At 30.4% G+C, this 25,766-nt stretch overlaps 3 protein-coding genes across 3 annotated transcripts; 1 reads left to right on the forward strand and 2 right to left on the reverse strand.

Annotated features, from left to right (window-relative positions):
• The first annotated feature begins 3,134 nt into the window (after window positions 1-3,134).
• On the forward strand, window positions 3,135-7,330 carry LOC100306056 (uncharacterized). The gene is given in 6 exon segments (NM_001249934.2): window positions 3,135-3,267; window positions 3,419-3,553; window positions 4,923-4,996; window positions 5,076-5,155; window positions 6,094-6,245; window positions 7,080-7,330. Coding segments are annotated over 6 exon segments (513 nt in total). The 5' UTR covers window positions 3,135-3,263; the 3' UTR covers window positions 7,148-7,330.
• Window positions 7,331-9,283: 1,953 nt separating this feature from the next.
• LOC100775676 (EID1-like F-box protein 2-like) lies at window positions 9,284-13,012 on the reverse strand. The gene is given in 3 exon segments (NM_001254685.2): window positions 9,284-9,779; window positions 10,993-11,761; window positions 12,894-13,012. A coding segment is annotated over 1 exon segment (744 nt). The 5' UTR covers window positions 11,753-11,761; window positions 12,894-13,012; the 3' UTR covers window positions 9,284-9,779; window positions 10,993-11,008.
• An 8,639-nt stretch (window positions 13,013-21,651) lies between these two features.
• LOC100789388 (uncharacterized) lies at window positions 21,652-25,280 on the reverse strand. Its single transcript, XM_006593622.4, has 2 exons — window positions 24,943-25,280; window positions 21,652-23,847 (listed from the first exon to the last, which is right to left on the reverse strand). Exon 2 carries the CDS (start codon window positions 23,792-23,794, stop codon window positions 21,980-21,982), a length of 1,815 nt encoding a protein of 604 aa, XP_006593685.1. The 5' UTR covers window positions 23,795-23,847; window positions 24,943-25,280; the 3' UTR covers window positions 21,652-21,979.
• Window positions 25,281-25,766: the final 486 nt, after the last annotated feature.

Below are 25,766 nucleotides of genomic sequence, written 5' to 3' on the forward strand. Positions count from 1 at the left end.
TGTTCAAGGAAGTTCAACAGCAATCACATGGCTCAAGAGTTGGAGAGACCCCCTTACCTCTGGTAGTCTCCACGAAAATTAGAAGGAAGAATGAGGGATTTTAGATTCAAGTTTCTAACTTTCAAGAGTGCAAAATAAGGTTTTGAAACTACAAGTGAGAATAGAGTAAAAAAAATGAAGTAAAAATCAAGCTTAGAGTTGAAAATGGAGGTCACTTACCTAAGCTTGATGGAAAAAGGGTTCAAGAACACTTGGTAAAACTTGGAAGAAGAAGAAAAATATGGTCTCCTTTTTCTCCTGAAGCTTTAGCAAAATGGGATAATTGGCCTAGACTTTGGCTTTTAAAAACAACACTTATTGTAAGTGAAATGCTTGGACCATTAGGATTGCAATGCCTAATCCGTATCTACTTAATTTAAGCACTTTGAACGACCACTAATATGACTAATTGGCAGCTTGGACAGCCCTTGAGGTGCTCTCCACGAGCTCAGCCATGCCTTATATGGCTTCTTGCACTTTTCCAAAACTAACTATAAAAGGATAAAGTAGAGTTTTGAAAAAAATGGTAAAATTATTTTTGCTAAAACTATAAATCTTATCCTAATATTTTAGACTAATGTGCTAACTTCTCTTGGGGTATGTGTACTCAGAGTGAACCTTGTACGGATTCCACTCACATAGAGATAAATTACACTGTGACTCAATGCACAATGCAATTCTTGCACATATAAAAATCTAGCTTAGACAATTTCTATTTCTCAATCAAGTTTTACTAAATCACATATAAAAATCTAGCTAAGACGGTTTCTATTTCTCAATCAAGTTTTACTAAATCAATCATACACACACACATACATATACACACAACACAAAATTCAATGATTAAAAACATATGACTACTGAAATTAAATTCATACATGCACAGATGACACAACACAAAGTTTCTTCTATTAGTTTGAATTGTAATTTTTCAGGGTGTTACAACTCTAAATTATTTTAATTATTCTACATCGTATAATTAGACACTTTAATTAGTCACCAACAAGTTAAACTAAAATTCTATTTTTAAAATAGTTATATATTCATTTATGAAAATGCCCTCCACTTTAAACTCTTATGACTTAATTATCCCTTTTCTAATTCTATGGAATCTAGATCATTATTAATCAACCTTAATTATCCTCAATTAATTTTTAACTTTACTTACATTAATTACTAATTTTCTTTCAAGCTTCTAATTTCTATTTCTAGACCAAAATCTAATTATTAACATCTAGGTCATTAATAAGTTGACCATTATTTGACCAGAGAATTTTCTCTGAATTATCCTTATTCTTTCTAGACTTTAGCTTTAAAACTTAAGGGTTTAACCATGTCTAGGTATCCTATTGTAACATTTTTTTTACCATTTCAATAGTCTAAAAACACTATCCAATCGCATAACAAAGTAATAACATTGTCTACCACACACACATGAAAAATTGGGATGTTACAAAAGGGGTCTAACTCAATTGGTTGAAAAAGATGTGAGTTATTATAAACTCCTTGACACTATCTTTAATTCCTATGAATAAAAAAAGACTAATGTATACAAACCCTTAAATCTATTTTTATTTTTTTTTTAAATATTTTATATACAAAAGAACCTTATCTATGGTTTTGCCTAAGACTCATAAAATGGAAAAATTGACACTATTAAGAACAAGTACATCCCAAGCCTCCACAAGCAAGGGAATAGTAAACATATACTAAAGTGGCCATAGAAGGTGGACGAAGTGTTAGAAACTAGAGTTCTGAAAATGGTTCGATCCACCCCTCATCTGCGTGGGCCAAAAAAAGAAAGGCTCACAAGGCCAAAAGACTTACATTAAAAGCCCACAAAGTCTTGTGGGCTAGGGTCAGGCATGGGCCTTAAGTTTCAATATTATGACATGTTTTTTTAATATCCAGGTTGTGGTCAACCGAAAACAAACTCGATTGAAAATAACCCTAGTCAAATTTGACCGTACGTAGCCTTGGCTGAGGTTGGCCAAAAACAAGATGATTAAGGTCCACCAAAACTGCCTCAGCCGAAGTAGGCTAAAAATGAACTAGTCGGGATTGGCCAAAATTAACCTTAACCAAGGTTGGCCATATTAAAAATATATGTTTTAAACAATTGAGAAAAATCATTTTAAAATAGGATGACATCTAGGCTAGCCTTCCCTGGTCCCATATTAAGTAGGACCGAGTGGGTAGGGTCCTTCACTAGGAGGGTTAAAGCCCCTTAGTGCCATAATGGAGGACCAAGTAGGTTGGCCCTACGGCCTAGGGCCAAAGTAACCGTTCTATCAGAGACATCCTTTGGATCTTGGATGGTAGTCAAATGGGATCAACAAGGGAGGAAGTGCAAAAATAAGAGAATGATATAGATAAAGGGCAAGTAGCACAAGAAGGTGTCAAGTTTGAAATCCTTGACCAAGAAATACGGATGTGATTCTTGCGGAACCATCTAATTGGAAAAATGATTTTAAGTCACTTTAAGATATTATTATGCAAGGATGGGAGACACTCATTCTTCATTCTATTATTAATTTAGTTAATTATGAATATTTTACATGAAATTTTAAAGGTACAGGTATACATTCCATAGACTTATTAGTGAACAAGGTTTTTTTTTTCTTGGCTTTATTTAAGACACGTGTTAGTGTGTTAGTGTTGAGCATGTGAACAAGGTGCTTAGGCTTAGGGATTATTTGTTATTAATTTCTATTGATATATTTCAAAGAAACGAATAAAATATTATCAGGAATAGAATATATATATATATATATATATATATATATATATATATATATATATATATATATATATATATATATATATAGTAGAAGGATTAAAATAAAATAACATGAATCAAATGTAAATTTTTTATTTTATTAGAAATTCCACATAAAAAATTGGTTAATTTATTGACCTAAAACATTTAATAATAATAATAAAAAGATTTAATTAGTTTATTAGAAAATTTAAATCCTCAAATAGTTGTTTTTTTTAATAATTATTCAATGCAATAGAAAAGTAACAAAATTAAGTTAAGGACAACAAGAACTAAAATGCAAAGGTGAAAACGAAGGCAAACGACATTCTCAGTTGCTGCTACCCGCATTGACGTTTTCATCCATAGCTCCTTCTTCTTCTTCTTCTTCTCCCTGTTTTACTTCCTTTTGCAATTTGCTGTGTCGCAAAACCGAACCAGACATCATCCTCTCTCTCACACACACATGGGTTAGTTTATTTATTTATTTTTTTATCCTTCATCCTGCGCAATTGTAGTGTTAAAAATTGAAACTGTGTTTCAATTTGCCTTCCCATCTTTTTTCTCACTTACCCATTTTTGTTTTTTGTTTTTTTTTCCTTGGGTCAAATTTTGAGGCAGAAGAGGGGAAGGTGGAAGAGATGATGATGATGATGATGGAAGGAGTAGCATCAATAGCATTGTTGCCATGTGGCTCTATCTCAGGACACTTCATCCAACTTCCACATTCTATTTGCTATGGCCTTTGTGGCACTGGTATACGTGCATGTTTTCTTTGTTTAACTAATATCTGTTTTCTGCAAATAATGATAAATAAAAAAAAACAATCCCCTTTACCTTCTCCCCAAAGATTAGGTTCAAATGTGACATTCATTTAGGATCAGTTCCTGTATTGAAAAAAAAAAGTTTTAATCTTTATAAGATTTTATTAGTGTACATTGAGTCATGAGTCTGTTTGGGTAAACTTCTCTAAAAGCACTTTTAGGAGAAGAAAAAAATGAAATGAGTTTCTCCATAAACTAAAATTAACTCTCAGATAGCTAACCATTAGCTAATTTGTAGATGCCCTCTAGTCTTTTAGAGAAGTTATATGAGAGAACTTCTACAAATTAGCTAATGGTTAGTAATGGAGAAGCTTATTTCATGTGTTTTCTTATTTTATCTCTTAGAAGTGCTTCTAAAGAAGCTTACCGAAACAGGCCTATGTTGTTACAATGTTCCTGAAATTTTAATTCCTTACAAACTCATGTTTTAGTACTATAAGTTCTTGGAGGAACTAACATTTTTTTCATTCAGGGATTGATTTCTAAATGAGTGTCACTTATAAGGACCAAATGATTATTTTAACCAGAGGCAATTTTTAGCTCAATTTTTTGAAGTTTTGTTTGAGATTGTTTTAGTGAATACTTTTGATGCATGTTCTGTAGCTTTTGGGTGAAGATAGAAAATGAGTTCTTCCATTTTACCATTTTACATGAAAGGTATGGGGAGTAGTGAACACTAGAATGTATGAAATTGATGCTAATTTGTTTTCTGTAGAGAAAAAGTGTGAGTTGTTATTGTCTCTGGAATCAAGCTAGGTTTGAAAAAGGCCCCCTTTTTCTTAATTTTTTTAACTATTGTCATTGTCAGAAAAATAGGTTCAGGTATAGCTTTTTTGCCAATTGACTCTTTCATAGGGCCTATTAGGTTTCATTCTTATATAGAATGAAAGATTATCATATGAGAATTATTCCTTCAGAATGGACTTTACTCTTTATGTTTTTTAGTGCTCTTCTATGCTCCTGCTTTGCATGAGGAATTGAAGTAAATGGCCCTTAGGTTCCCATATTATTTGGCTTATAATTAAATTCATTAACAAATTTAAATTCTTGTTAGCCTTTCAGCTAAAGATTGTAGCTACAACTACCAGCTTGTGGGTAGTCAATGTCCTTTAGTGCTTCTGTCCTTAGCCTGTTGATTTATTTTTTTTGGTGAAAAACTTGTTGATTTATCTGTATGTTGGTTACTTGCTCATGGTCCTATGATAGCCTATGCTTTTATACAAATTTTTTTATACTCTATTATATTCAATTAATACTTACGTATACATGTTTATCTTTTCCATATTTTTTCATGATGAAAGAATTGGCATGTGAAAGGGAATGCAGTAGGGGTGAGGATTATCGCCTCATCAAACTCACAATTACAGATTTCAATGTACTAATTGTTCCGTTTGTGTTGCTTATCTTTTCTTGTTGCTTGTACACTTTATTCACATTTTCTTTTGATAAAATAGACGAAGAAAGAACAAGCCACTGTTGTGGAGTGCAAAGGCCATGATGCTGCTCGGTTCCACAGCATTGATCATGCTCATGGGTAAAGCATAGTGTTTTCCTGTATAATTTCTTTTTGAGGGCTCACCTGGGTTTTATGATTTTGTTTTATATTAGTGAGTATAATTTTCATGCTAAACAGTGAGAATAATGTTATTAAGATGAAACTACATTTCTATAATCAGGCAACTGGTTGGATGTAACTTATAAATTTTGGACTATGGTCCAGGCAATAAAGTTAACCTTCGTCATTGGTTTCTACTAGTATTTAACTAAAATGACGCTTACAAACAAATAGAGGTTGAAGCTGTCAATCATGCCAATGGAACAGACCAGCTACAGATGCACAATTAGATAATCCACAAGTCATTATCTAGTTTTCATATGGTCCTTGTACAAAGTTTATTTTTTTTTTTGGTACAAGACACTTAATTGGTTTACTTTGGTATATATAATATTAGATTGAACAAATAGTCACTATAGTTTCACACATTGGATTTCATTCACTAGATTTTCCACTTATTTGGGTTTTAATAGTCCGTGTAGTTTCTGCTCATTAAGATATTTGTCCCTATTTTCTGTAAAGGACTTTTCCTTATAGTTTGCAATTATTAAGGTAGTGGTCCCCAAACCAAAGTCCAAATAAATGAAACTATCGGGACCAATATCCAATGAAAACTGTACGAGTCAAATTCTATATCTGGCAAAACTGTAGAGACTAATTCTTTATTTTCAACCTATATTTAACATAAGTAATCTTCAGTAATTGTATGTGTTAGATTAAATTTTCTCTATTAATCTCTGATTCTTCGTCTCCAGTTGGCTGGTTTATACAAATTAGTTTATCTTTCAAGACATGATTTCTTCTCTCAAATGGAAGTTCTCATTCATTTTCATTTTTCTTCATTTTGAGTTTTTGATAACCACCACAAGTGGATGGCTGGCATATTCAATTTATTGTTTGCAATCACCTTTGAACAGTTGGGACAAGGATATCACCGGTATGATTGAACCAAAGGATGGGAAGAAAAGAATCTCAGTTTCATTCGAGTGTGAGACACTGAAAGCTGGGAAAGCAGCTGAAGACCACATCAGGAAGTTCATGCCAAAATTAGCCGGGCTGGATGCTGTTGGTAAGTGAATGTAACGCAATTTACATCCCACTTTCTACCTCCATGGGTAACCATTATATCTGCATTTCTTAATCATATATCTGAAGAATTTCTTTTGATTTCATCTGCAATATGTTCTAAATTGTACCCAATCTTGGATGACAGTGTTATTATAATTACACCATTGTGAGATCTTTTAACATTTACGATACTTTTCTTTACTATTTCCCTGTTATGGCTTGTTGCCCTTATCATGCATTTTAAATGAAAGAAGTGGTGTATCAAGGGACCTTGATTTGATCATGCTATGCAATCTGCACCTAACCCTAAGATATTCTTCTTGTAATTACTCTTGCAAGAAACCAGCATCATAGTACACTTTTGACTATTTTGATTTCCCCTGAACATGAGAGGCCTGAGGTGGCAGGTTCCAGATGCAGCTTCTTTTGATTATTATATTTTGATTGCCATGTTATGACATGTACTCACATCCGAACACATATTTTCTCTTTCACAAAGAACCTTGCATTCTTTTGGACCATTAAATTACCATTTGATATTGAGAACTGCTTTTGTGAAACTTTCAATACCGCATCACTCTTAAAGCATTTATATTGGAAACCTTTTGTCTGAATTCATCAACAGCAACATGATGATGATGTTAAGCTTTAGAAGATGTAGGGGAAATAGCAATTTCCTTTCCCAGTTTTTATTTGGAATAAGTTTTATGCATACATGAGCTTAAGCAGAAAGATACAAACAAGATTAAAATGTTTCATACAAATAGTTTATATATCTGACCGATTTCTCATCCCTTGCATTCTGTGTTTGATTTGATGATTTGAATATTTGCAGTTAACATAGGGAAGATGACAATTTCTGGGTTGGATTTTGGAGCGGAGGACAGAGACGAGACTGAGTAGAAATTTTAATATTTTGTAACTAGTTAATGTCCATTAAGCTACTGAAAGGAAGAGTGAAATGCATGTTTTGAGCAAATCCTGCAGAAAATTGTTTTGTAGAAAGATCAAAATCTGTCGTTTGCCCAAAAATTCATCCTTAATAGAGACCACCTGTGCTCTATTCCCTGGCTGTATGTGTCTTTCCTTTAAATTGAATGATTTGAGTACAATGGAATATGTTCATTTGAATAGATAAAAGATAGTTACAGAAAATTTTGGATGAAAAATCCTGTTCTTAATTGATACAATCAGTTTTGTACGAAGTGTAAAGCAATTTTGTAACATTTTACCCTACACAACACATGCATATAAGATGATCATTTTGTAATTGATTTTTAACGTGAGTTTAACAATCATACACAGTATAAAATAGTATTACTTTCTCAATCAATCAAAAATCACCATTTGTATAATTTTAAAGATAATTATTGTAAAAATCAATAAAGTTATCATAAATGATGGTTTCAATAGTTTGTGAATGTATGACGTGTAAAATTATTTTACATCGTTAGTGCATCACATATTTTTCTTTTAATTATTCTTATTATCATTATTATTATCTAATGTCTATTTTCTGATACACAATTTTATACTATCATTTAATCATAAATCATCGTTTGAATTTATTTAAGATAATTATTTTAAAAGTTAACTTGTTATACATGGTGAGTTATAATTAAATAATTATGTAAAAAATTTATATTGTTATTGCCTAATTCTATTGTATAATTCTTTTTCTCTAATTAAAAATGTGTTTTTATTAAAGCCGAGATTTGAGATCCATAATTGGTTAAAATTTGAGGCACATTGGGCAAGTTTTAAAGATTAAAATAGAAGTTCTGTCGTAATGAAGTCGAGATGCTTTTCTACCTTTTACGACACTTTGCTTAGATTGGTGAGGATTTACTTTCAAAGAGCAAGTTTTATTTACTTACATCGTTAAATAATGTTTTGCAAATTACAAAATTCACCACTATAATCTTTAAAAATGCAACACTATTATCATATAAGCGTCTATATATAATATAATGTTTTATAAAATGGTTATTCGACAGTAGACCTATAAAAAGACTTTTATTGTTTATATTTAAAGCCAAAAATGTTACACTGCAAGTGTAACGACTCAAATGATCAGATTACGACAATGATCGGGAAAAGTTATCATAATAATTTAATAAATTCAGTATAGTTTTAACCCTGTCTATGCATTCATTGGTATACTAAAAGTTGTCATATTTTGTTTTAGGCTTAGAGAGAAATATTTGCTTGTAGTTTTTCAAGAAAAAGAAAAACTCGTCTTTCATTTATAGAAATATTTACTTATATAATCTTGTCCTTTTCACTTCAGTTGATAGTGTTAGTAACAGTCCCTAAATGCATTTCCATATATAAAAGATCAAAAGAAAATAATTTTAAAAAATTTAAAAGTGAATATTTTTTATTTATCGAGACTAAATATATTTAACTTTTTTTATAAAAAAAAAATCTGACGATGTACAAAATACTTTGTAAATGGATCACTATTTAATCCAAAACAATGATGGCAAAATGTTTTGATATCAACTTCCAAGATAGCTGCAAAATGTAAACAACTCAAATTACCGTGAAAAAACGGTTTTTTTTTCACTTATTGGTGGGATGAAAATAGCAGAACTAATATTAAACTGAATGTTAAATAGGCTATATTCATGAAAAAGGACCCCATATGAAAGGCTATATGCATTAAATCCCATATTTTTAAACTTCAAAATTATTTAAAAAAATGAGAGAAAAATGTTTTTACTCCTAATACTTTCAGTTAAATATAATCTATTCCCACACCAAAAAAAAATAAAAATTAAATATAATCTAGGCCTTTGTACTTTCATATTGATGAATTTGATTTTAAGACTTTTAAGAAACATGTAAATTTAATCTCTCATAACTTTATAACATGATGCTTAAAAGAGACTAAATAATGAATGTGTTGGGATACATAACAATTAGCCACGTCTGATGTAAAATTCACGTCAATTTGACAAGATTAACACGGAAGCTGGTATTTGCTACTTCTGTATTGACGTGAATGTATTGGTGGCTAATGGGCTGCCAAACATACACTAAATTCATCTATATAAAAGTATAAAAACTTTGACCACATTTGATAAAACATATAGGGACTAAAAGCATACTTTTTCCCTAATTTTTTCGAATATCTATTTACTCACTGGTGGATTTAGGAGAGTGGAGCATAAAGTGTTCTTCAAGGAAATCTGAAATTGGAAAATGCTACTAAATCAAGATGATTCTTAACAAGTAAGAATCATTGCACAACCAAATCTGTCACCCTGGTCAAATATCCACACATCAATATACACGGTATACCACATGGTTATCAGTAACTACCTTCTAGTTGATTCATTAAAAAAAATTGTTGCCAATATTCATAATCAGTGAAAAATGCTGGCTTGGGTTGAGACAGCAACATGAAGCATAATGGAATATAGAGGTTTGAATCATAATGGAACATTTCAGCAGTTGCTGAGCAGAATTTTACCCTTGAGTTGACCATCAGTGTGTTCAACCAAATCTCATTGGAGAATTCAATGCCAACCTGTGCACGGAAATGTCACAATTTCAGAATAAAAGTAGGTAATGCATATGTCTGCAGCATTGTTACACTTTAGAATACTCAAGAGAATATTATTCAAAAGTCTCCATTCTCTCCGTTTTCTCCCTCCTAAACCCTATAATTTCAGGACTTAATGTAAGTTAGCATCTTTTCATTTTTGGTCCCGGTAAGTTCATTTTTCTAATTTTAGTCCCTGTAAGTTTGTATCTTTTCAATCTTAGTCCCTGGAAGATATTTTTCTCCTTTTTAGTCCCTATAAATTTGTGTTTTTCCAATTTTGGTCCCTGTAAAAGCATACTTATGGGAACTATAAATGAAAAAATTAAGATCTTACAACGACCAAAATCAAAAAAACGCAAACTTACATGGACTAAAAATGAGCAAAATAACTTACAAGGATCAAAATTGAAAAGGTGCAAACTTACAGGAACTAAAATTAGAAAAATGAACTTACAGGGACCAAAAATAAAAAAGTGCTTACTTACGGGGACCAAAACACATATTTAAGCTTAATTTCAATTATATTTTCTCACTACTAGCACATAGGAGGAAAGGAGTTAACAGCCACTCCACTTGAATTAACAAAAGATTTTACTTCATTAGTACTGTTTATTGTTGCTCACATGACCATAAAATACTATACATAGTTGACATTAAAGGGTAAACCCCAAAAAAAACACAAATCAACATTATTACCTCTTTTCACCCATCCTTCACATACACCAGAATAACACCATCTACATTCATTTATTTCACTCTCTTCATATACTCAAATAAAAATATCTGTCATAATCTTGTACTAATCAGCACTAAAATTTACAGTGTAAGAGCATTGTTCACAATAGCCAGATAAAACCTGATAAAATCAGTCAGATCTAGTGTTGCAGGTTTATGTGCTTAAAACTGAAGATCTTGTATCCAAATTCTTTATCATATTTAAACTATTTTACTTTTCTGCAAGCACAGTTGGTAGGTTCTAATCAACTAAAACACCTGTTAAAAAGGATAAGTTATTGGCCATTAACATAACTAAATTTCATGAAAATGCGACTAGTTCTCAATAATGAAAACCATTTGGCATAATTACCAGAAAACATATTTCCAGCCTTAATTGTTACTTTATATAGAACTAGTTTTTTTTTTTTTTTGAAAAAGGAAAACTAAATAGGACTTTACAACAGATACAAGAAAATACCTGAGTCATTAATATCTTACTCCTCAGACACATCTTCTGAATCGGACAATGGTAACAATGTGCAGACCCCAAGCAAGTGACCATTAAGGCACACGTAATACTCAGTATAATCTTCATAGGAACCCAACCTGCAACTAGCAGTTTGTGGAATCATATTAGCCTGCAGCATGCTCCACAGCTTTGCCTTACAATACGGGCAAATCTCGGTTTGATGAAGCTGTGCGCCTCTGTTAATTAGCATCCTCCTGACATTTGAGGATGCAAAAGACTTGAAAATTCCTCGGAAGAATCCTAAATCGCCCTCTTCACTTTGGCCAATATGCTCACAAGGATCAGACACATACAAAACATCATTTATGCATTGTGGCATGAGAAAGCTCTTTCCTGATGTTCTAGAAAATCGAGTCTTGTTAACAAAATGGCCAGGAACCTGAACGTTATTGAACAAACTGCCTTGCCTGCAACCTGAACAGAATATAAGAAGCTTCCCCAGAGCCCTCCAGTTCCCATCAACACTGTGGCTTCCACTAGATTGCAGATCAAGCATCATCTTCGGAGCTCTCGTTTTACAAAATTCTTTCCATAGAACTTGCTTTGAAAGATCGTCAAACCATTTGCACACACATGACAGAGCAGCAATTAGCTTCGGGTTCCAATTCAAATGCTGAAACACCAAGAATATCACATCTTCACTTAAATGACCCTTGGTGCATTGACAGCTAGCTGAATGTACGCATCGATACTGCTTTGTGAGAATCATTCTCTTTACCTGGCGTTTACACAGGGCACTTGTCAGTTTATTACAATTTTGATGGCATACTTTAGGACATCTGTACATGTGACAAATCCTAATAACCAAATTTCTTAATTAAGTAATTCATGGTAATCAGGAAACATCAGGACAACTAATGGAACCAATTTATGCTTCATAACATCCAAAGAGCATACTGCATACCACATAACTAGAATTCACCTCATCAGGCTGCTTACTAAAATACTGAAAAGTTTGTTCAAGAAAAGAAATGTTGTCTTCTCCTTCCAACGCACATATATGATAGGTGTATCAGATATGATACGTGAAGCAAATTAAAGTATTGGTGCTTCACAGCTTAAAATCCATAAAACTCCATCTATATCTTCAAACCAAAATGAAGGATGCAAATTTCTATACTTCTATAGTTCCTAACTGGAAGGAGGAACGAAAAAAACTGATGGAACCAGAACATTATACAAATAGAATGAGGAATGAAATATAAGCAATGTTGCTTACAAGGATATTCAAATGCAGCAGACAAATCCCATAGAGAGAGGGATGTTCAATTCAAGTATAAGCGCTTCAACAAAGCCCAGCTTTGAAATTTCTTCGAAATTCAATCATCAATAAGTTCAAAACTTTCCCAAACTCAACATGCACAAAGAAGATAACTAAAACTACAGTAGCCACATCACAGAACAAAGTTAAAAGGCATAAGACATGGCACAGTAGGTAACATAAACTCATTACTACAGACTACAGAGACAAATCCAAATTCGAAAATGACCCACTACTAGATTTCACATAACCCCCACTCAAAATTGCAAATTTATGAAAACCCTTTCACTCAAATGGAAAAAGAAAAAAAAAATCAAGCCTCAACCCCAAAAAAGAGAAGAATGGATCACAGTAACTTGAAATTAGATAAAAAAAAAAAAAAACAAAAACAAAAATCAGAGCAAAAGAAAACAAAACCCAGATTGTATCTTAGCTTATGGAACCAGCTTTGTCCATAAACCAAACAATGGTTTGCTTTTGAGGGATAAAAGGAAAAAGGGTATCTGAGAAACAGTAAAACCAAAACAGACAAGGAGAAAGCAAGCAACTTGCTTGCAAAAGTTGCAATAAAATTGTATGTAATTTTCACCTGAGTAGGGGCAATTCGGTCCACAAAAAGCACAGAACAACACACACTCAAAGCAGCAAAAATGCAGAGAGAGAGAGACCGGGTTGGAGGAAGAAGACCCAAGAAATGTAAGAAACAGCACCAAGGCTTGCAAGAGAAAAGTGTTATATACTTCAGGACATGCATTGAGTAGTAACAACCTTGGTGAGTAATGACTCTGTCAAGGACAAATAATAGTGTGACACGTGTCACCGAGGTCATCTTGGTCCAGCTGGCTCTGCAGAATTCTACAGTGGCACTTGAAAGGCTGATTGTGTAATAAGACAGTACGAGTATTCAAAATTCAACCAAGTTGTCTTAAAAAAAAAGTTAATTGAAAATTGATTAAATTCATAAATGAAAGAAATTAAAAATTATATTTTTTTACCAAGAAAAATTAAATTATATCCATATAATTTTGATATTCATTTTACATATGTGAAAATTTTCATATTAATTCAAAATGAACATAATGTAAATATTTTAAAATATATTAAAATATGAATTATTTGATTACTTTTATTTATTGTTTAATTTTGACAAAATTTAACACAAACAATATTAATAATATGTAAATATAATTCAACGATTTCATCAATAAAATTCATATCTTATATCAAATTATAAAAAATAATATAATAATGATTAAAGTTACATGTATGTAATTTGATTTGTGTTGTTTTTTATTATGTTTAATTTTGATGTGTTATCAATAAAAAAATAATTTTATATTATCAACCAATTAAAAATTATGATTAATGATGAAATAAAGATAATTAAAAACAGACTTTATTAATCGTTTTTCTGAAGAAAAAAAATAATTATTAATTAAATTGATTGATATTTCATATGAATGTCATAATAATCTAAAATAAAAATAACCTTTACTACAACATTTAAATAAATCTCCTATGATGTCGTTTTCCTGTTAACTTTTCATATTCCTACTGCCTCTAAGTAATCTCTTAGTTTATAGGACTCTAATGTGTACAAATGGCATCCAGTGCATGGGTAATGTTTTTAAAAACATAGGTCATATCTATGTCTAATTCTGAAGTTCTATTATTTTTCATGTTGAGTTGAAAAATATTATGTTTTGAAAAAAAATAAGAACATGATACTCAAATATATTTTAGAGTATGATTCACCTTTAAAGAGGATAAACTTTTCGTACAAGCATGATTGAAGATCCAATGGAACTAATTGTGGGATAAGGGGTGAATATTTATTTGTTATAGGATAAAAGAATTATAATGAGCATGACAGTACTTTACAAGAAAGAAAACAATGTCTCACTAAAATTGCAATTATATAAGTTGAATATTATAGTAGAGATACAAAGATGGTTTAGTGGTGAAGGGAGAAGAAAGAAGGGACAGATAGTTGGTGAGATTTAATTCTTCCACTAATAAAAATTAATAAATTAATAATTAATATTTGTCAATAAAATAATTAAATATAATTATCCAAAATATTAGTGAATACTAAATACTACAAGTTGTTCATAAAAAATATAATAATTCCTAGAAAGACATATGAGATTTAGACTATGTTCATCAAAATTAGTTAAAAAGTTAAAAAATTAACTAGTAATTGAAAATTGAAAAATTAACTTAACAAATTATAATTGTTCAGTAAAATTAATTGTTAAAATAACAGAAAAATGTAAAGTGATAGAAAAAATAAAATTATGATTTATTTTAAAAAAAAGTAATCAGAAAATTTAATAAATATATTAAAAATAAAAGGATAAAAAATATAAAAAATTAGAAGCTAACATTTTAACTTTTAACGTTACTTAAAAAATATTTAAAATTACTAAAAAATTTATTTACTAAATAATCAAATAAATAAATTTTTTAACTGATAACAAATATTAAAAACTAACTAAAATGTTGTGCTTATAATGAAGGCACACGATTCAATATGAAATATGCATGTTGATTGTTAAAAAATGAACCAAAATGGATGAGAGAATCATTTGAAAAATCTTCAACCCAAACACAACCCAAGTGATAATACAACTCATTGCCAATTACTTTGGGCTCACCCCAATTAGTAAAAAAGTGACAGAAAGAAAGACGAAAACTAAACTAAATAAAATTTTAGCCAATATACATAGACTTTAATTTATTGTAGGAAGTAATCATCTAAAAAATGAATATCATGATAGAATTTTCATGTCTCAAGGACGAAGAGATAAGTTAAAGTGCAATCAAATGAAATTCCCCTTTAAGTGTATTCCTGAATGATAGAGAAACAACTATGAAAAAATGAAATATTATGAAATATAATTCAGAAAAAAAATGTGAAATCAATTAAGTTAATATTGCAACTTAATGTTATGATATACTATATATTGTGATTATTTAATTAATAAAAATAACTATTGTTATATTTTTATACATTTAATTTTCATAAATTTTTGTTTTGTAAAAAAGTAATAGAACTAAATTTATTACGCTTATAGTATATTATATATTTTTATGTTTTTATTATTCAAAATAAAAATAGAAATAAATTAATATTTTATGTTAAAATAAAAAAATGGCTTAACAATTTTCTTAGAATGACAGCACTAGACTGAAAATATGCTTAAGATATATATGTATATATTTAAAAAAACAAAAAAAAAAACATAAAAGATTTTCTAATAGAGCCCGAAGTTTTCCATCTTCCTTAAAATTATCAAAAACATAAAAGGTGATTCTTTCAGCTACAGTCCACACCTGCTATGTGTCTCATTATTAATGTTTGGCCTTTCATTTTCGTTATTTTTATTTTATTATTTTCAAATTTTATATTGTTATTTTCCCAACTGGTTTAGATATCTTTGTGTCCAAGAGTAAAAGACTCTAGCTGCAACTTGCTGCATTATCCTTTTTTTCTTTTTCGTTTTTTAGAATCAAATCAAGTTGCTGCTTCTTTATTGTTGTTTCTTTCTTACTTACACAACTCAACCTTCTTTTTCTTTTTATAGGATTCAATCAAATTCACAAGTTTGTGCTTATAAGGAAAAAAATAACTCATTTCAGTTTTTTCGTCTTAATGTGTAACTTTATTTCACCATACGTAATTTCATTTTAATAGTTAGTAATTTTGCTAGTTGTACGCTAGGAGTAAGTAACCAAATTAGTAAGAACATGTTAGCGTAAGGATGGGTCCCGACCCAATCCGTAGTATTTTTGAAAGTATATAATTTTAATTATTCTACATAAAACATGTTTAATAATTATATATCCATTACATACACTACAAGCAATTATTAGGTTGACTTAATTTGGTGGTTGAAGAGAGAAAGAAAAAAGATATCTCTCTTACTAACAAAAATTAATAAACTAACAACTAATATTGGATAATAAAAAAAAACATTACATATACCGTCATGTGTTACTTTGAGTAAAAGGTTAAAAGGTTTTCAAATTTGTTAGCATATAAGTTGTGTTTGGCAAATAATTGATGTTTAGTTGAAGGTTAAAAAATTAGTTTTTAGTTGAAAAATGTTAACTTGTTAAATTAGAACTACTGTTTGAGTTTTAGATATACAGTTGTTCTAAATATTTGAATGAAGAGTTTGTCATTTATGATAATCCTAGAAAGCTTGAGTTTTAGATAATATTTTTAAAAAATACAACAATTTAATGAGATAAGTTCATTTGCAAGACATTTCTATTTAAGTCAAACAAATTTTTAAATTAGTTAAATAAATTATTAATCAATTGAAATAACGCGTGTGAAATACATTTATAATCTTGAATTTGGTGTCGAGAAGAGTCAATGACTTTATTATGAAAGATTCTCACTTATCTAATAAAAATATACTATATCAAAAAAAAAAAAAAAGACTTGCACATAAATTTGTCTCCAACCTTATTGAACATATTGTGAGGGAAATGCCATACCAATACACCAAAATGGCCTAAGAATTTCTCATTGTGGAAGGGCCATACAATAACTTTGACATTGGTTTTTGGGGTTTGTAAATGTTCTCATGGTTTATTGGAACTTTAAGTGTACTTAGTTGCGTAAGTGTTTGTTTACTTGCGGAATGGATCCTCTACACCTGGTACTGTTTTCTAGATTTTCTTCAGTGAAAAATTTTACCATCAAAATTTCATATTCCTTTTTTTATTATTTAAAATTTCTCTTTTTTTTAAAGTAAGTGTTGAGAGACCCAAATCCTTTTAATGACAGTTTTAGGAGTGTTTGCGGGCCCGGTTTGGACCGATTTTGATAAAATTTAGGATTCAACCTAATTAAATTTGATCGTTTTGGTTTGGTTCGTTTTCGCAATTTTTTTTTTAAACTCAGTCCATTCATGAACGGTTTGATTCGGCCCGAACCAACGGATTACTCATTTAAATTTGATCTTTTTTTTTCCTTAAAACTATTATTTTATATCATGATTCATGCAAATATCCAATACAATTAACATAATATAATCAAATGTATGAAAGTAGTAAAATTGATTCATTTAATATCATCAACATAATATTCTAAAATAGACTAAAACAAATTAAAATAAAATAAGGAAAGACTAGAATCATACCACTGCACCCAAGTGTTCATTTGAATATTTGGTACAAATATAGTATTAATACAAGTTTTATGCAAAAATAGCTCAAAATTTAAATTTTATTCTTTTTTTAATTTATTATATTTTTATAATCTTATATATTATCTTTTAAAATTAGAATATAGTATCTTATATAAGATTAAATTCTATTTTTACATAAATAAATTAGAATATATATACTTATATAAGCTTTATTTTTATTTATATATTATATTTTTATAATCTTATGTATTTTTATCACACTATTCAAAAATTATTTTATAAAGTAAATATATAATATAAATTTTATATTTAATGTATATTTTTTACATAAATTATAATTTTATAAAATGATAGTCTTTTTTTACCTATATTAAGATATTCTTGTTATTTATTATAATAACAAAATTTATTTATATTTAACTTTATTTAATCAGGCACGGAATTTTTTTAAAGAATTAAATTATATAGTAAAGATACATAATTAAATAAAATGATAGTATTTTCTATTTTTTTAAATATTTATGTATGTAATTTATTGAAATTATTTTTTTCTTCTATATTATAATAAATAACATAAATATCTTAATATAGATAGAAAATATTGTCACTAAATCACAAGTATTATTTTAAAAGATAAATATAATATATAAAATAAAAATAAAACTTATATAAATATATATATATATATATATACATATTCTAATTTATGTTAAAATAGAATTTAATCTTATATATTATATTTTAAAAGATAATATATAAGATTATAAAAATATAATAATTTAAAAAAGAATAAAATTTGAATTTTGAATTATTTTCGCATAAAACTTATATTAATATTATATTTTGCACTAAATATTCAGATGAGTACTTGGGTGTAGTGATGAAAGAATGTGTTTCTTATTTCAAGGACCATGATTCTAGTTTTTCCTTAAGCAAATATGAAGAAGAAAAAAAGGTGAAACAAATAATAATGTATCTGAAAGTAATATTACATTATAACACCCCTAGACAGTTTTATGGCATCTTAATTATGATAATATATTACTAAGGTTCTGGACTAGAAGAAGGACTTCCTCACCATCACATGATTTTTTAGATATTTTTGTTTTTGAACTCAACATAGAGTTCAAAAATAATTTTATTACTAATCATGTAATTGGATACAAGTAGTTAATGTGTTGAAGTTAAGGTTAAATTATTTAAATAATATTCAAGTTCGCTTTTTAGTGAAAATAATTATTGAAGAGACTTTACTTACCTTACAATCGAACTTCGGATTAGTCAAGATCTCTTTTCCCAATGAATCAGAGAGTTAAGACAAAAAAATAATTTTATCACTTAATATTTGATCATGCATGTGTGATTTAAATTAATTCCTCACATTCGGCCTTAATATATTCCCTACACAAATCAACCAAATTAATGAGTTTATAAATGTCAAACATGAGCTTATTTACTTAATAAATAAAGGAGCAATCACAACATCACAAACTAAAATTCAAATATCTATTAAAAATAGTATTTGATGGTGTTTTTAATATTTTTTTTGTGAATTATCTTTCGATTGAAAGCTAAGGACCATACACATAGATTGAGATAAACCTCTGATTATATACTTAAGGAATAAAACTATTTATCAATCATGTCATATTATATGAATGTCTTTTAAAAAAATACCTATAAAAAATAAATAAATAAATATTCCCAAGACTCAATTACATCCTAACTTGAGACTATATATACCTAATTAAGTAATGAAATATCTTCAAAAATTAAAGGCTTAATATATGCATTGGTGAAATCAGTAGAAAACAACCAACCAACTTGCAAGAAAATATTCAGAAGCTGCCAAGAGAGGTGGGGCTAGAACAATTAATTGACAGCCGAGGTAGAAATTATTAACAGTTTTCCAATCAGTGAGGATAAGAGGGAATCAGAAAATATATAAGCAAATGAATTGGGGGAGTAGTGGCAGGCAGAAGGATGGTGACTATAACAAACCTCTCTTTCATGCTCAAGTGGTCAAAAGCAAAGCAAGAAACGTAACTATTTTAGGTGTGGAAAATATCAAAGAATTTAACTTGAATTTATTGATAGGGTAAAAAAATTTACAACCATGAAACCAATAGAAATCATGATATACGTCGTCTTTCAAAATAACTATTATAAAAGCCAATCAAGTTATTATATATAATAATATAAAAAAAATTATACTCTTAATACATACACTATTTTTTTAAATACCAATAAATGGTAAGTGACAAGAAGATATGCATAAAGAAAGAGGCTAAAGTGTCAGTGGACCTTTTTGGGTTAAGTTTGCATAGACTTGCTCATCATTCAGGGCCCTCACACTTACTTTAAAAGCGTTCCTTCTCTTTAGGGAAACTTTCCTTACATTAAAACATGTAGTTATTCCATTCCTTAAATGGGGGTCCCTCAGCCATAACTCTCACTTATGGTTTTTTGAAACTCTTTAGTCACTATTGAAGCCATGTGTTGAGATAGTGAAATACCATCGACCCTTTTACTCGCGTGACTAGGAAGCGCACCTTTCAATCTTATAATAGTACATTTCAGTTTTCCAAATCTGTTGTTGGCTTGAAAATTGCATTCAATTTTGGCAATACTTTATAGCCAATCAACCATAATTTAGTAAACCTTTTATGATCTCCTTCACATTGCAGCCCATTCCTGCACCAAAAGCTCTTCCTTTTTGTTTGAAAAATCTCGCAGCCAAGATAAATAATTTGAAGGAACGATAATTGACAGAAAAGGAGATCATTGAAAAACAATATAAATTTAACAATTTCAGTTTAAAAGAAGAGAACAAGGGATGGGTAAATGAAAGGATGGGAGAAAAGGGTGGAGAAAAAATCCCAAGTCAAGTTTACTATATTCAGCGAATAGTACTACAAAAGTGTTATGTATTGTTTCACATATCATGAATGAAATGATATAACTATGTTTCCTTTTTTTTTTAAAAAAAGAAAAACCTAAAGGTTTTATATATATATATATATATTACACACAAAAAATGCCCTACTCAGGATTCAATAGACAACTAATTTTGAAATGGACATGTTTAGCTAAATCTTATGTATTGAACGTATTCGCTAGTTGCTATCATACAGTGGATGCTTTTGTATTTTATTTTCTGTTACTGCATTTTTTTTCTTTATTTTTTCATTAAGTTAAATGAAAAGGCTTTAATAGAATAGAATGAAAGGAGTCAAAGGACAATATAGATAAACGAATTTCTAATTTTTTTAATTGAGCAAAACAAGGTTATGTCCTTATGCAATTTCATAAACTACAAGTGCTAGTATTAAGTAGATATATGATTTTTTATATATTAGATAATCTTGTTCGAAATACCGTCAAACTCATACACTTTTACTAGCAAAAATTCGAAAGTTGGTTTATTTTTCAAGATACTAGCTGCCTAGTAAGTCAGAATTATAGCTGATACACACCACGAATTATTGCTGATATAATTCATTCACAGTTTTGGGGGTGAATCACTTTCTCTTGCGGGAAACAAAATTATCAAAGCGATGGGAGAAAGATGCCAATGTGCACAAAGACAATAATAGCAACTTTTTTTCAGGGCACATAATAATAATAGGAACTTTAACTCCAACACTTCATTATCTAATGCATTATCAATCACCCTGTTCTAATAGTCTCTGATCATAACCAGATTTTCTCTAAATAGAATTTTGATAGCAAAAGGAAGCTTCGAAACAATGCCAAAGTTTTTCTTTATTAGTAATCTATGAATTATGGAAGAAAATGACAGAGAAGAAATGGTTCCAAATTATTGTCTGATTTTGTAGATAGAATTCTCCCAAAAACTGTTTTGAGAATTTGAAAAAAGAGAGGGGGTGATGACTTCTTGCACCATAACTTATGCCAGTTTAAATGTTCCCAAATATCCACTAAGATTAGTTGCCAAAGAATACAGTAACATCTCAGGAAAATGTTTCAAACTCCCAAAGAATATATACAGCATAATTTAGCTTCCCTGAGCCTCATCCCTCAAACTAATCAGTTAACCAAATGAAAACAACATTTAAGAGATAATTATGTTACTAAAAACACATGCACAATACTGACTACTCTTACTTTCATATGAACATCAAAGTAACAGAAAGTTTCACAAGTTCAAAGCACTTTTCCTTTCCAGGCTAAAAGTACAAAGTCACTGGCATCACTGTTTGATATTTTATTAAAAATCAGAAGCTACAAATCATTGACAATATCCAAAGCAGAATGAAACAAAAAGTATATGGTGCAAGTTAAGGTAAGTTCGCAATACAAAACCCTCCTTTCAACTCTACATGCATGATGCAGAGCTTCTAAAGACAAACTCAAGGCAAATCTATCCTACTTTCTGCTGTACCTTCAGCTTGTTGGCTTCACAACTACTACCAAAGCTCAGTTTTATTTTCCTACCATTTCTTTACAAAACAAATGAAAAAGCTAGAAAATGTCTATCCAGATTCCATCAACTGACTGTGTCTGCAGAAGGTTTTTTCTCATGAAGAGAGATCACGGTTTCAAAGGCACCAACCAATGCTTTAACCTTGCTCTTGCGAGCTTCAACCAGTTTACTTGCTGTTTCCTCAATTACATTATTTAATAATCCCTGTGCATCTTTTTTTTCCTGCATGTCTTGATGCCTCAAAACAACCTTCTCTGGACCAGTTGTAGCATCATTGCTGTTATCACAGGCTACATTTCTTTCAAAGCTTTTACGGACATTGCTGTTAACATTGGCTTTCTCCCTCGGCACTCTTGCTCTCCGAAATTTAAGCCTCCTTGGACTACTTATCTCAGTTTGATTTTCAACCACTTTTCCCCTTCTGAACTTTAATTTTATCATTTGGTTGTCATTGTCTTTGGAATATACAACCCCACCCTTTTTGGGCTTGCCTTTCTTCTCAGCAGCCAATGTCTCCTCATTTTCAATGCATTCAGTTTCATGGTTTCCTGAAAAAGAATCCTGCTCAAATTCACTAGTTGTATATTCAGATTCCTCTTGGTCTTCTTGGGATAAGGATTTAGAAATTGAGGATACTGAAGACTTTGGTGATGACAACTGAGGAAGGTATGATTCATCATCATAGCTTGCATTTTGATCAGATAGCGAAGTTTTGTTTTCACTTCCCATCTTGATGACGTACAAAGTCTTTTCCTCTACCTCGTTGTTGTTGTGTTCCTCATGTTCAACCTTTCGGGCACTCCGCTGATTCTTAAGATGAGAAGCAATTTTCAGGCTCTTATGCTTTCTTGAATTTATACTTGCAACTCTAATAAGGGAAGGTCTGGGGGTTAATAAAGCCTTTGAAGGTGCCATCAGTTTTTTTGAAGCTGCTTTGGAATTGGAGGAGGTCACCTCCTTTTCTGTCTTGATCTTACTATATCTTTGGCCACCAACACCTTCCGAGGAATTCATAGAAGATATTTGCTTCCTTCTGACACTGCTTGAATTTAAAGAATTTACATGTTTTTCAGACAACTTCATTTCTTTACCTTTGAGAGAAGATAACTGTGATGAGGTTTTCACCATATTGGTAGTTCGTTTTGATGAAGCTTTGACCTTGGAGGTTGATTTTGATGGATTTCCCACTTTATTGGAAGTTGATTTTAATGGAGCTTCCATTTTATTGGCGGTTGATTTTGGTGGAGCTTCCACCTTCCTGGAAGTTGATTTTGATGGAGTTCCCACCTTTATGGAAGTTGAATTTGATGGGGATCGGACCTCCTTAATTGATGAAATTTCTTGTCTCGCTGATGGAGATGTATGGGACTTTGGAAGGAGTGATGGTTTGACCTTGGCCAATGATGATTTGTTCCTATTCACCAGAACTTCATTCCCTGTTTCTTTTTGGCTGTCAAATGATTTTGTTGGCAGTTCCCGCTTGTAAGTTTCAGAGGTATCAGAAATCCAGGTCTTGGAATCAACTGATTGTTTGAGTTTGACCGTTGACATCTTTGTCGGCTTAGTAGAATCCACAGATGCACTGAGCCTAGCAAATGACATCATTGTCCCACCAACACTACCTTCTGAACTGTGGTGAAGCTGTTTTCTTGTAGCTCTATTAGGTATAGAACATCTTTCTTTCGAATCAAATGCATGTTTCCTCCCGTATTTACAAAAATCATGACAAGAACCAGTGGAAGCTCTGAGATAATTGGGAACAACTTTTTCAACACTAGTTCCAGAACTAGCCTTGCCATCTGAATGTCCTCTTATTTCAACCCCAGGTGACTCAGTAACTTCTGGGGTCACTGGTAATTCACCACTTTCATTGGCCATCCTAAGGGAGATGAGATATGCAGATGAGCAGAATAAGATTCAGGACAACAATCCTGAAACTCGAAAAGAAAGCTAATTTTAGATACAGCAGATAAAAAAAGGACAGAAAGGTAAGTAATGGCTGATTCAAACTGTTAAATGGAATACAAAAGCACATTCAATTAGAAAGGAATGAAAATGTACCACCTATTCATCTACCCTTAGAATCATCATCTTTGAAAGCTTCACAAAGATAACATTTTTAAAACTAGTCTAAAAAATGCTTAGGAACTCAAAATCCATGGGTCTCTTAGTGGGAATTTACAAAAAAAACAAAAACTTCTATTGTACAAATTACAAAATGCCTATCTTTTTAACATCTGATTTTTCTCCATTCAATCCAAAAGGATACACTCTTTTCTGTCATTATAAAATAAAAATATATGAAAAAAATCAATGCAGCAGGAACCAGTCATAAAGCCACAAACAGAGAAGGGATAAGAAGTCATCAAACATCCAAAAAGAAAAATCATGATGCCCCAATTGGAAAACCACTGTTTCTCACAAACACACTTCAAAAAAACACATTCTCGTGTCTGGAAAACGTTGGTACTGCAAGATTATATGTGTCATAATTGTGAAACAGTAAACTTTGCCATTAACTAACCCCGTATAAAAAGAAGACACTCATCTAAGGAAATCATTGAAGAATAAAAAATGCAACAAATTCTAGCTGGGAGCTGAGAATCATAAGAGTAATCAAAATCAAGTGCGGCAGAATATTAATCCAAAAACAAAAACTTCACCTGATATTGATTTTTCAGCAAAAGCCACAACCCAACATCACAAAACTCATTGGAAAACTTAATGGCCAAGAAAACTTTTTTATTGCACCAGCAACATAGATAAATAATTTTTGTAAGGATATTCCAATCCAGGAAACACAAAAACCATCAGAAAAAAAAATCAGATTTCTTTATATAAAAAGGCACCCCAAATGAAAACCAATCCAATAAAACAGAAAAACGAATCAAGGGAGGTTCTGAAAACCCATCTCAATCCACCAAAAATCAAAATTTTCAACAAACCCATTTGCATTCATAGGAAAACAAGCAGGACACAGATGAAGATTTTTTTTTTATTAGAAACGAGTAGAAGAAGAAGCATACCTTGATGTTTTGAGAGAAACAAAGGGTGGTTCTTAACCAGAAAGGAAAAAAGAAAAAGAAAAAGAAAAAAAGTGAATAATAAGAAAGTGAAGGGTGCAGGATTGAGCATAAGAGGAAGAAGAAGGAAAAGGAGAAGGGATCGCTGGGAAGAGAACGTGCAAGCAAGTGTTTATTTCTCTGGTGTTGTTTCTGGTTCTTCGGTGTTGCGTGTCTCTTCACTGCGTTGGTTTGTTACAGAATCCAATGAGAGAGAAAGAGAGAAAGAGACAGAGAGAGAAAGAAGCGTTCAATTTTTTGCATTATTTTTTGGTTCGAGTCTGAGCTAAAATAAAACAAGAATGGGATTAGGAAAGTGTAATCAGAAATTTAATAATGCACGCAAATCAGAAGGCATTATTAAAGAACCTGAGAATGGTTGGTTAGGTTGGTGAAAACGTTAAAAATGGTTTCTTGAAATTTGGTCTGTAAAATGTAAAAAAGGAAAGGAAACAATACTCAAACTAGTTTGAATTTTTATTTTAATTATCAAATTTACTAAAATGTTGTGAGCCATGTAAATGCACAGGTAAATTTTTTTCTAAATATTTTTTTAAATAAATTTTAAATATATATTTTAAACTTTTTAGTAAGAATTATTTATAATTTTTACTTGTTTATTCTAACTATTTAATTATTAGTTATTGTTGTTTATTATTAATGGTGGTTATGGATATAGTAGATTTTAAAAAATACAATTAGAAAAAAACTTAGAGTTACTGACTAAAATAAAAAAATCAGAATAAAATATTTATAAAATGACATTTTTAATTATGTTTTTAAATTAA

This window comes from Glycine max, chromosome 13 (genome assembly GCF_000004515.6).
Source record: "Glycine max cultivar Williams 82 chromosome 13, Glycine_max_v4.0, whole genome shotgun sequence".
Lineage (NCBI taxonomy): Eukaryota > Viridiplantae > Streptophyta > Magnoliopsida > Fabales > Fabaceae > Glycine > Glycine max.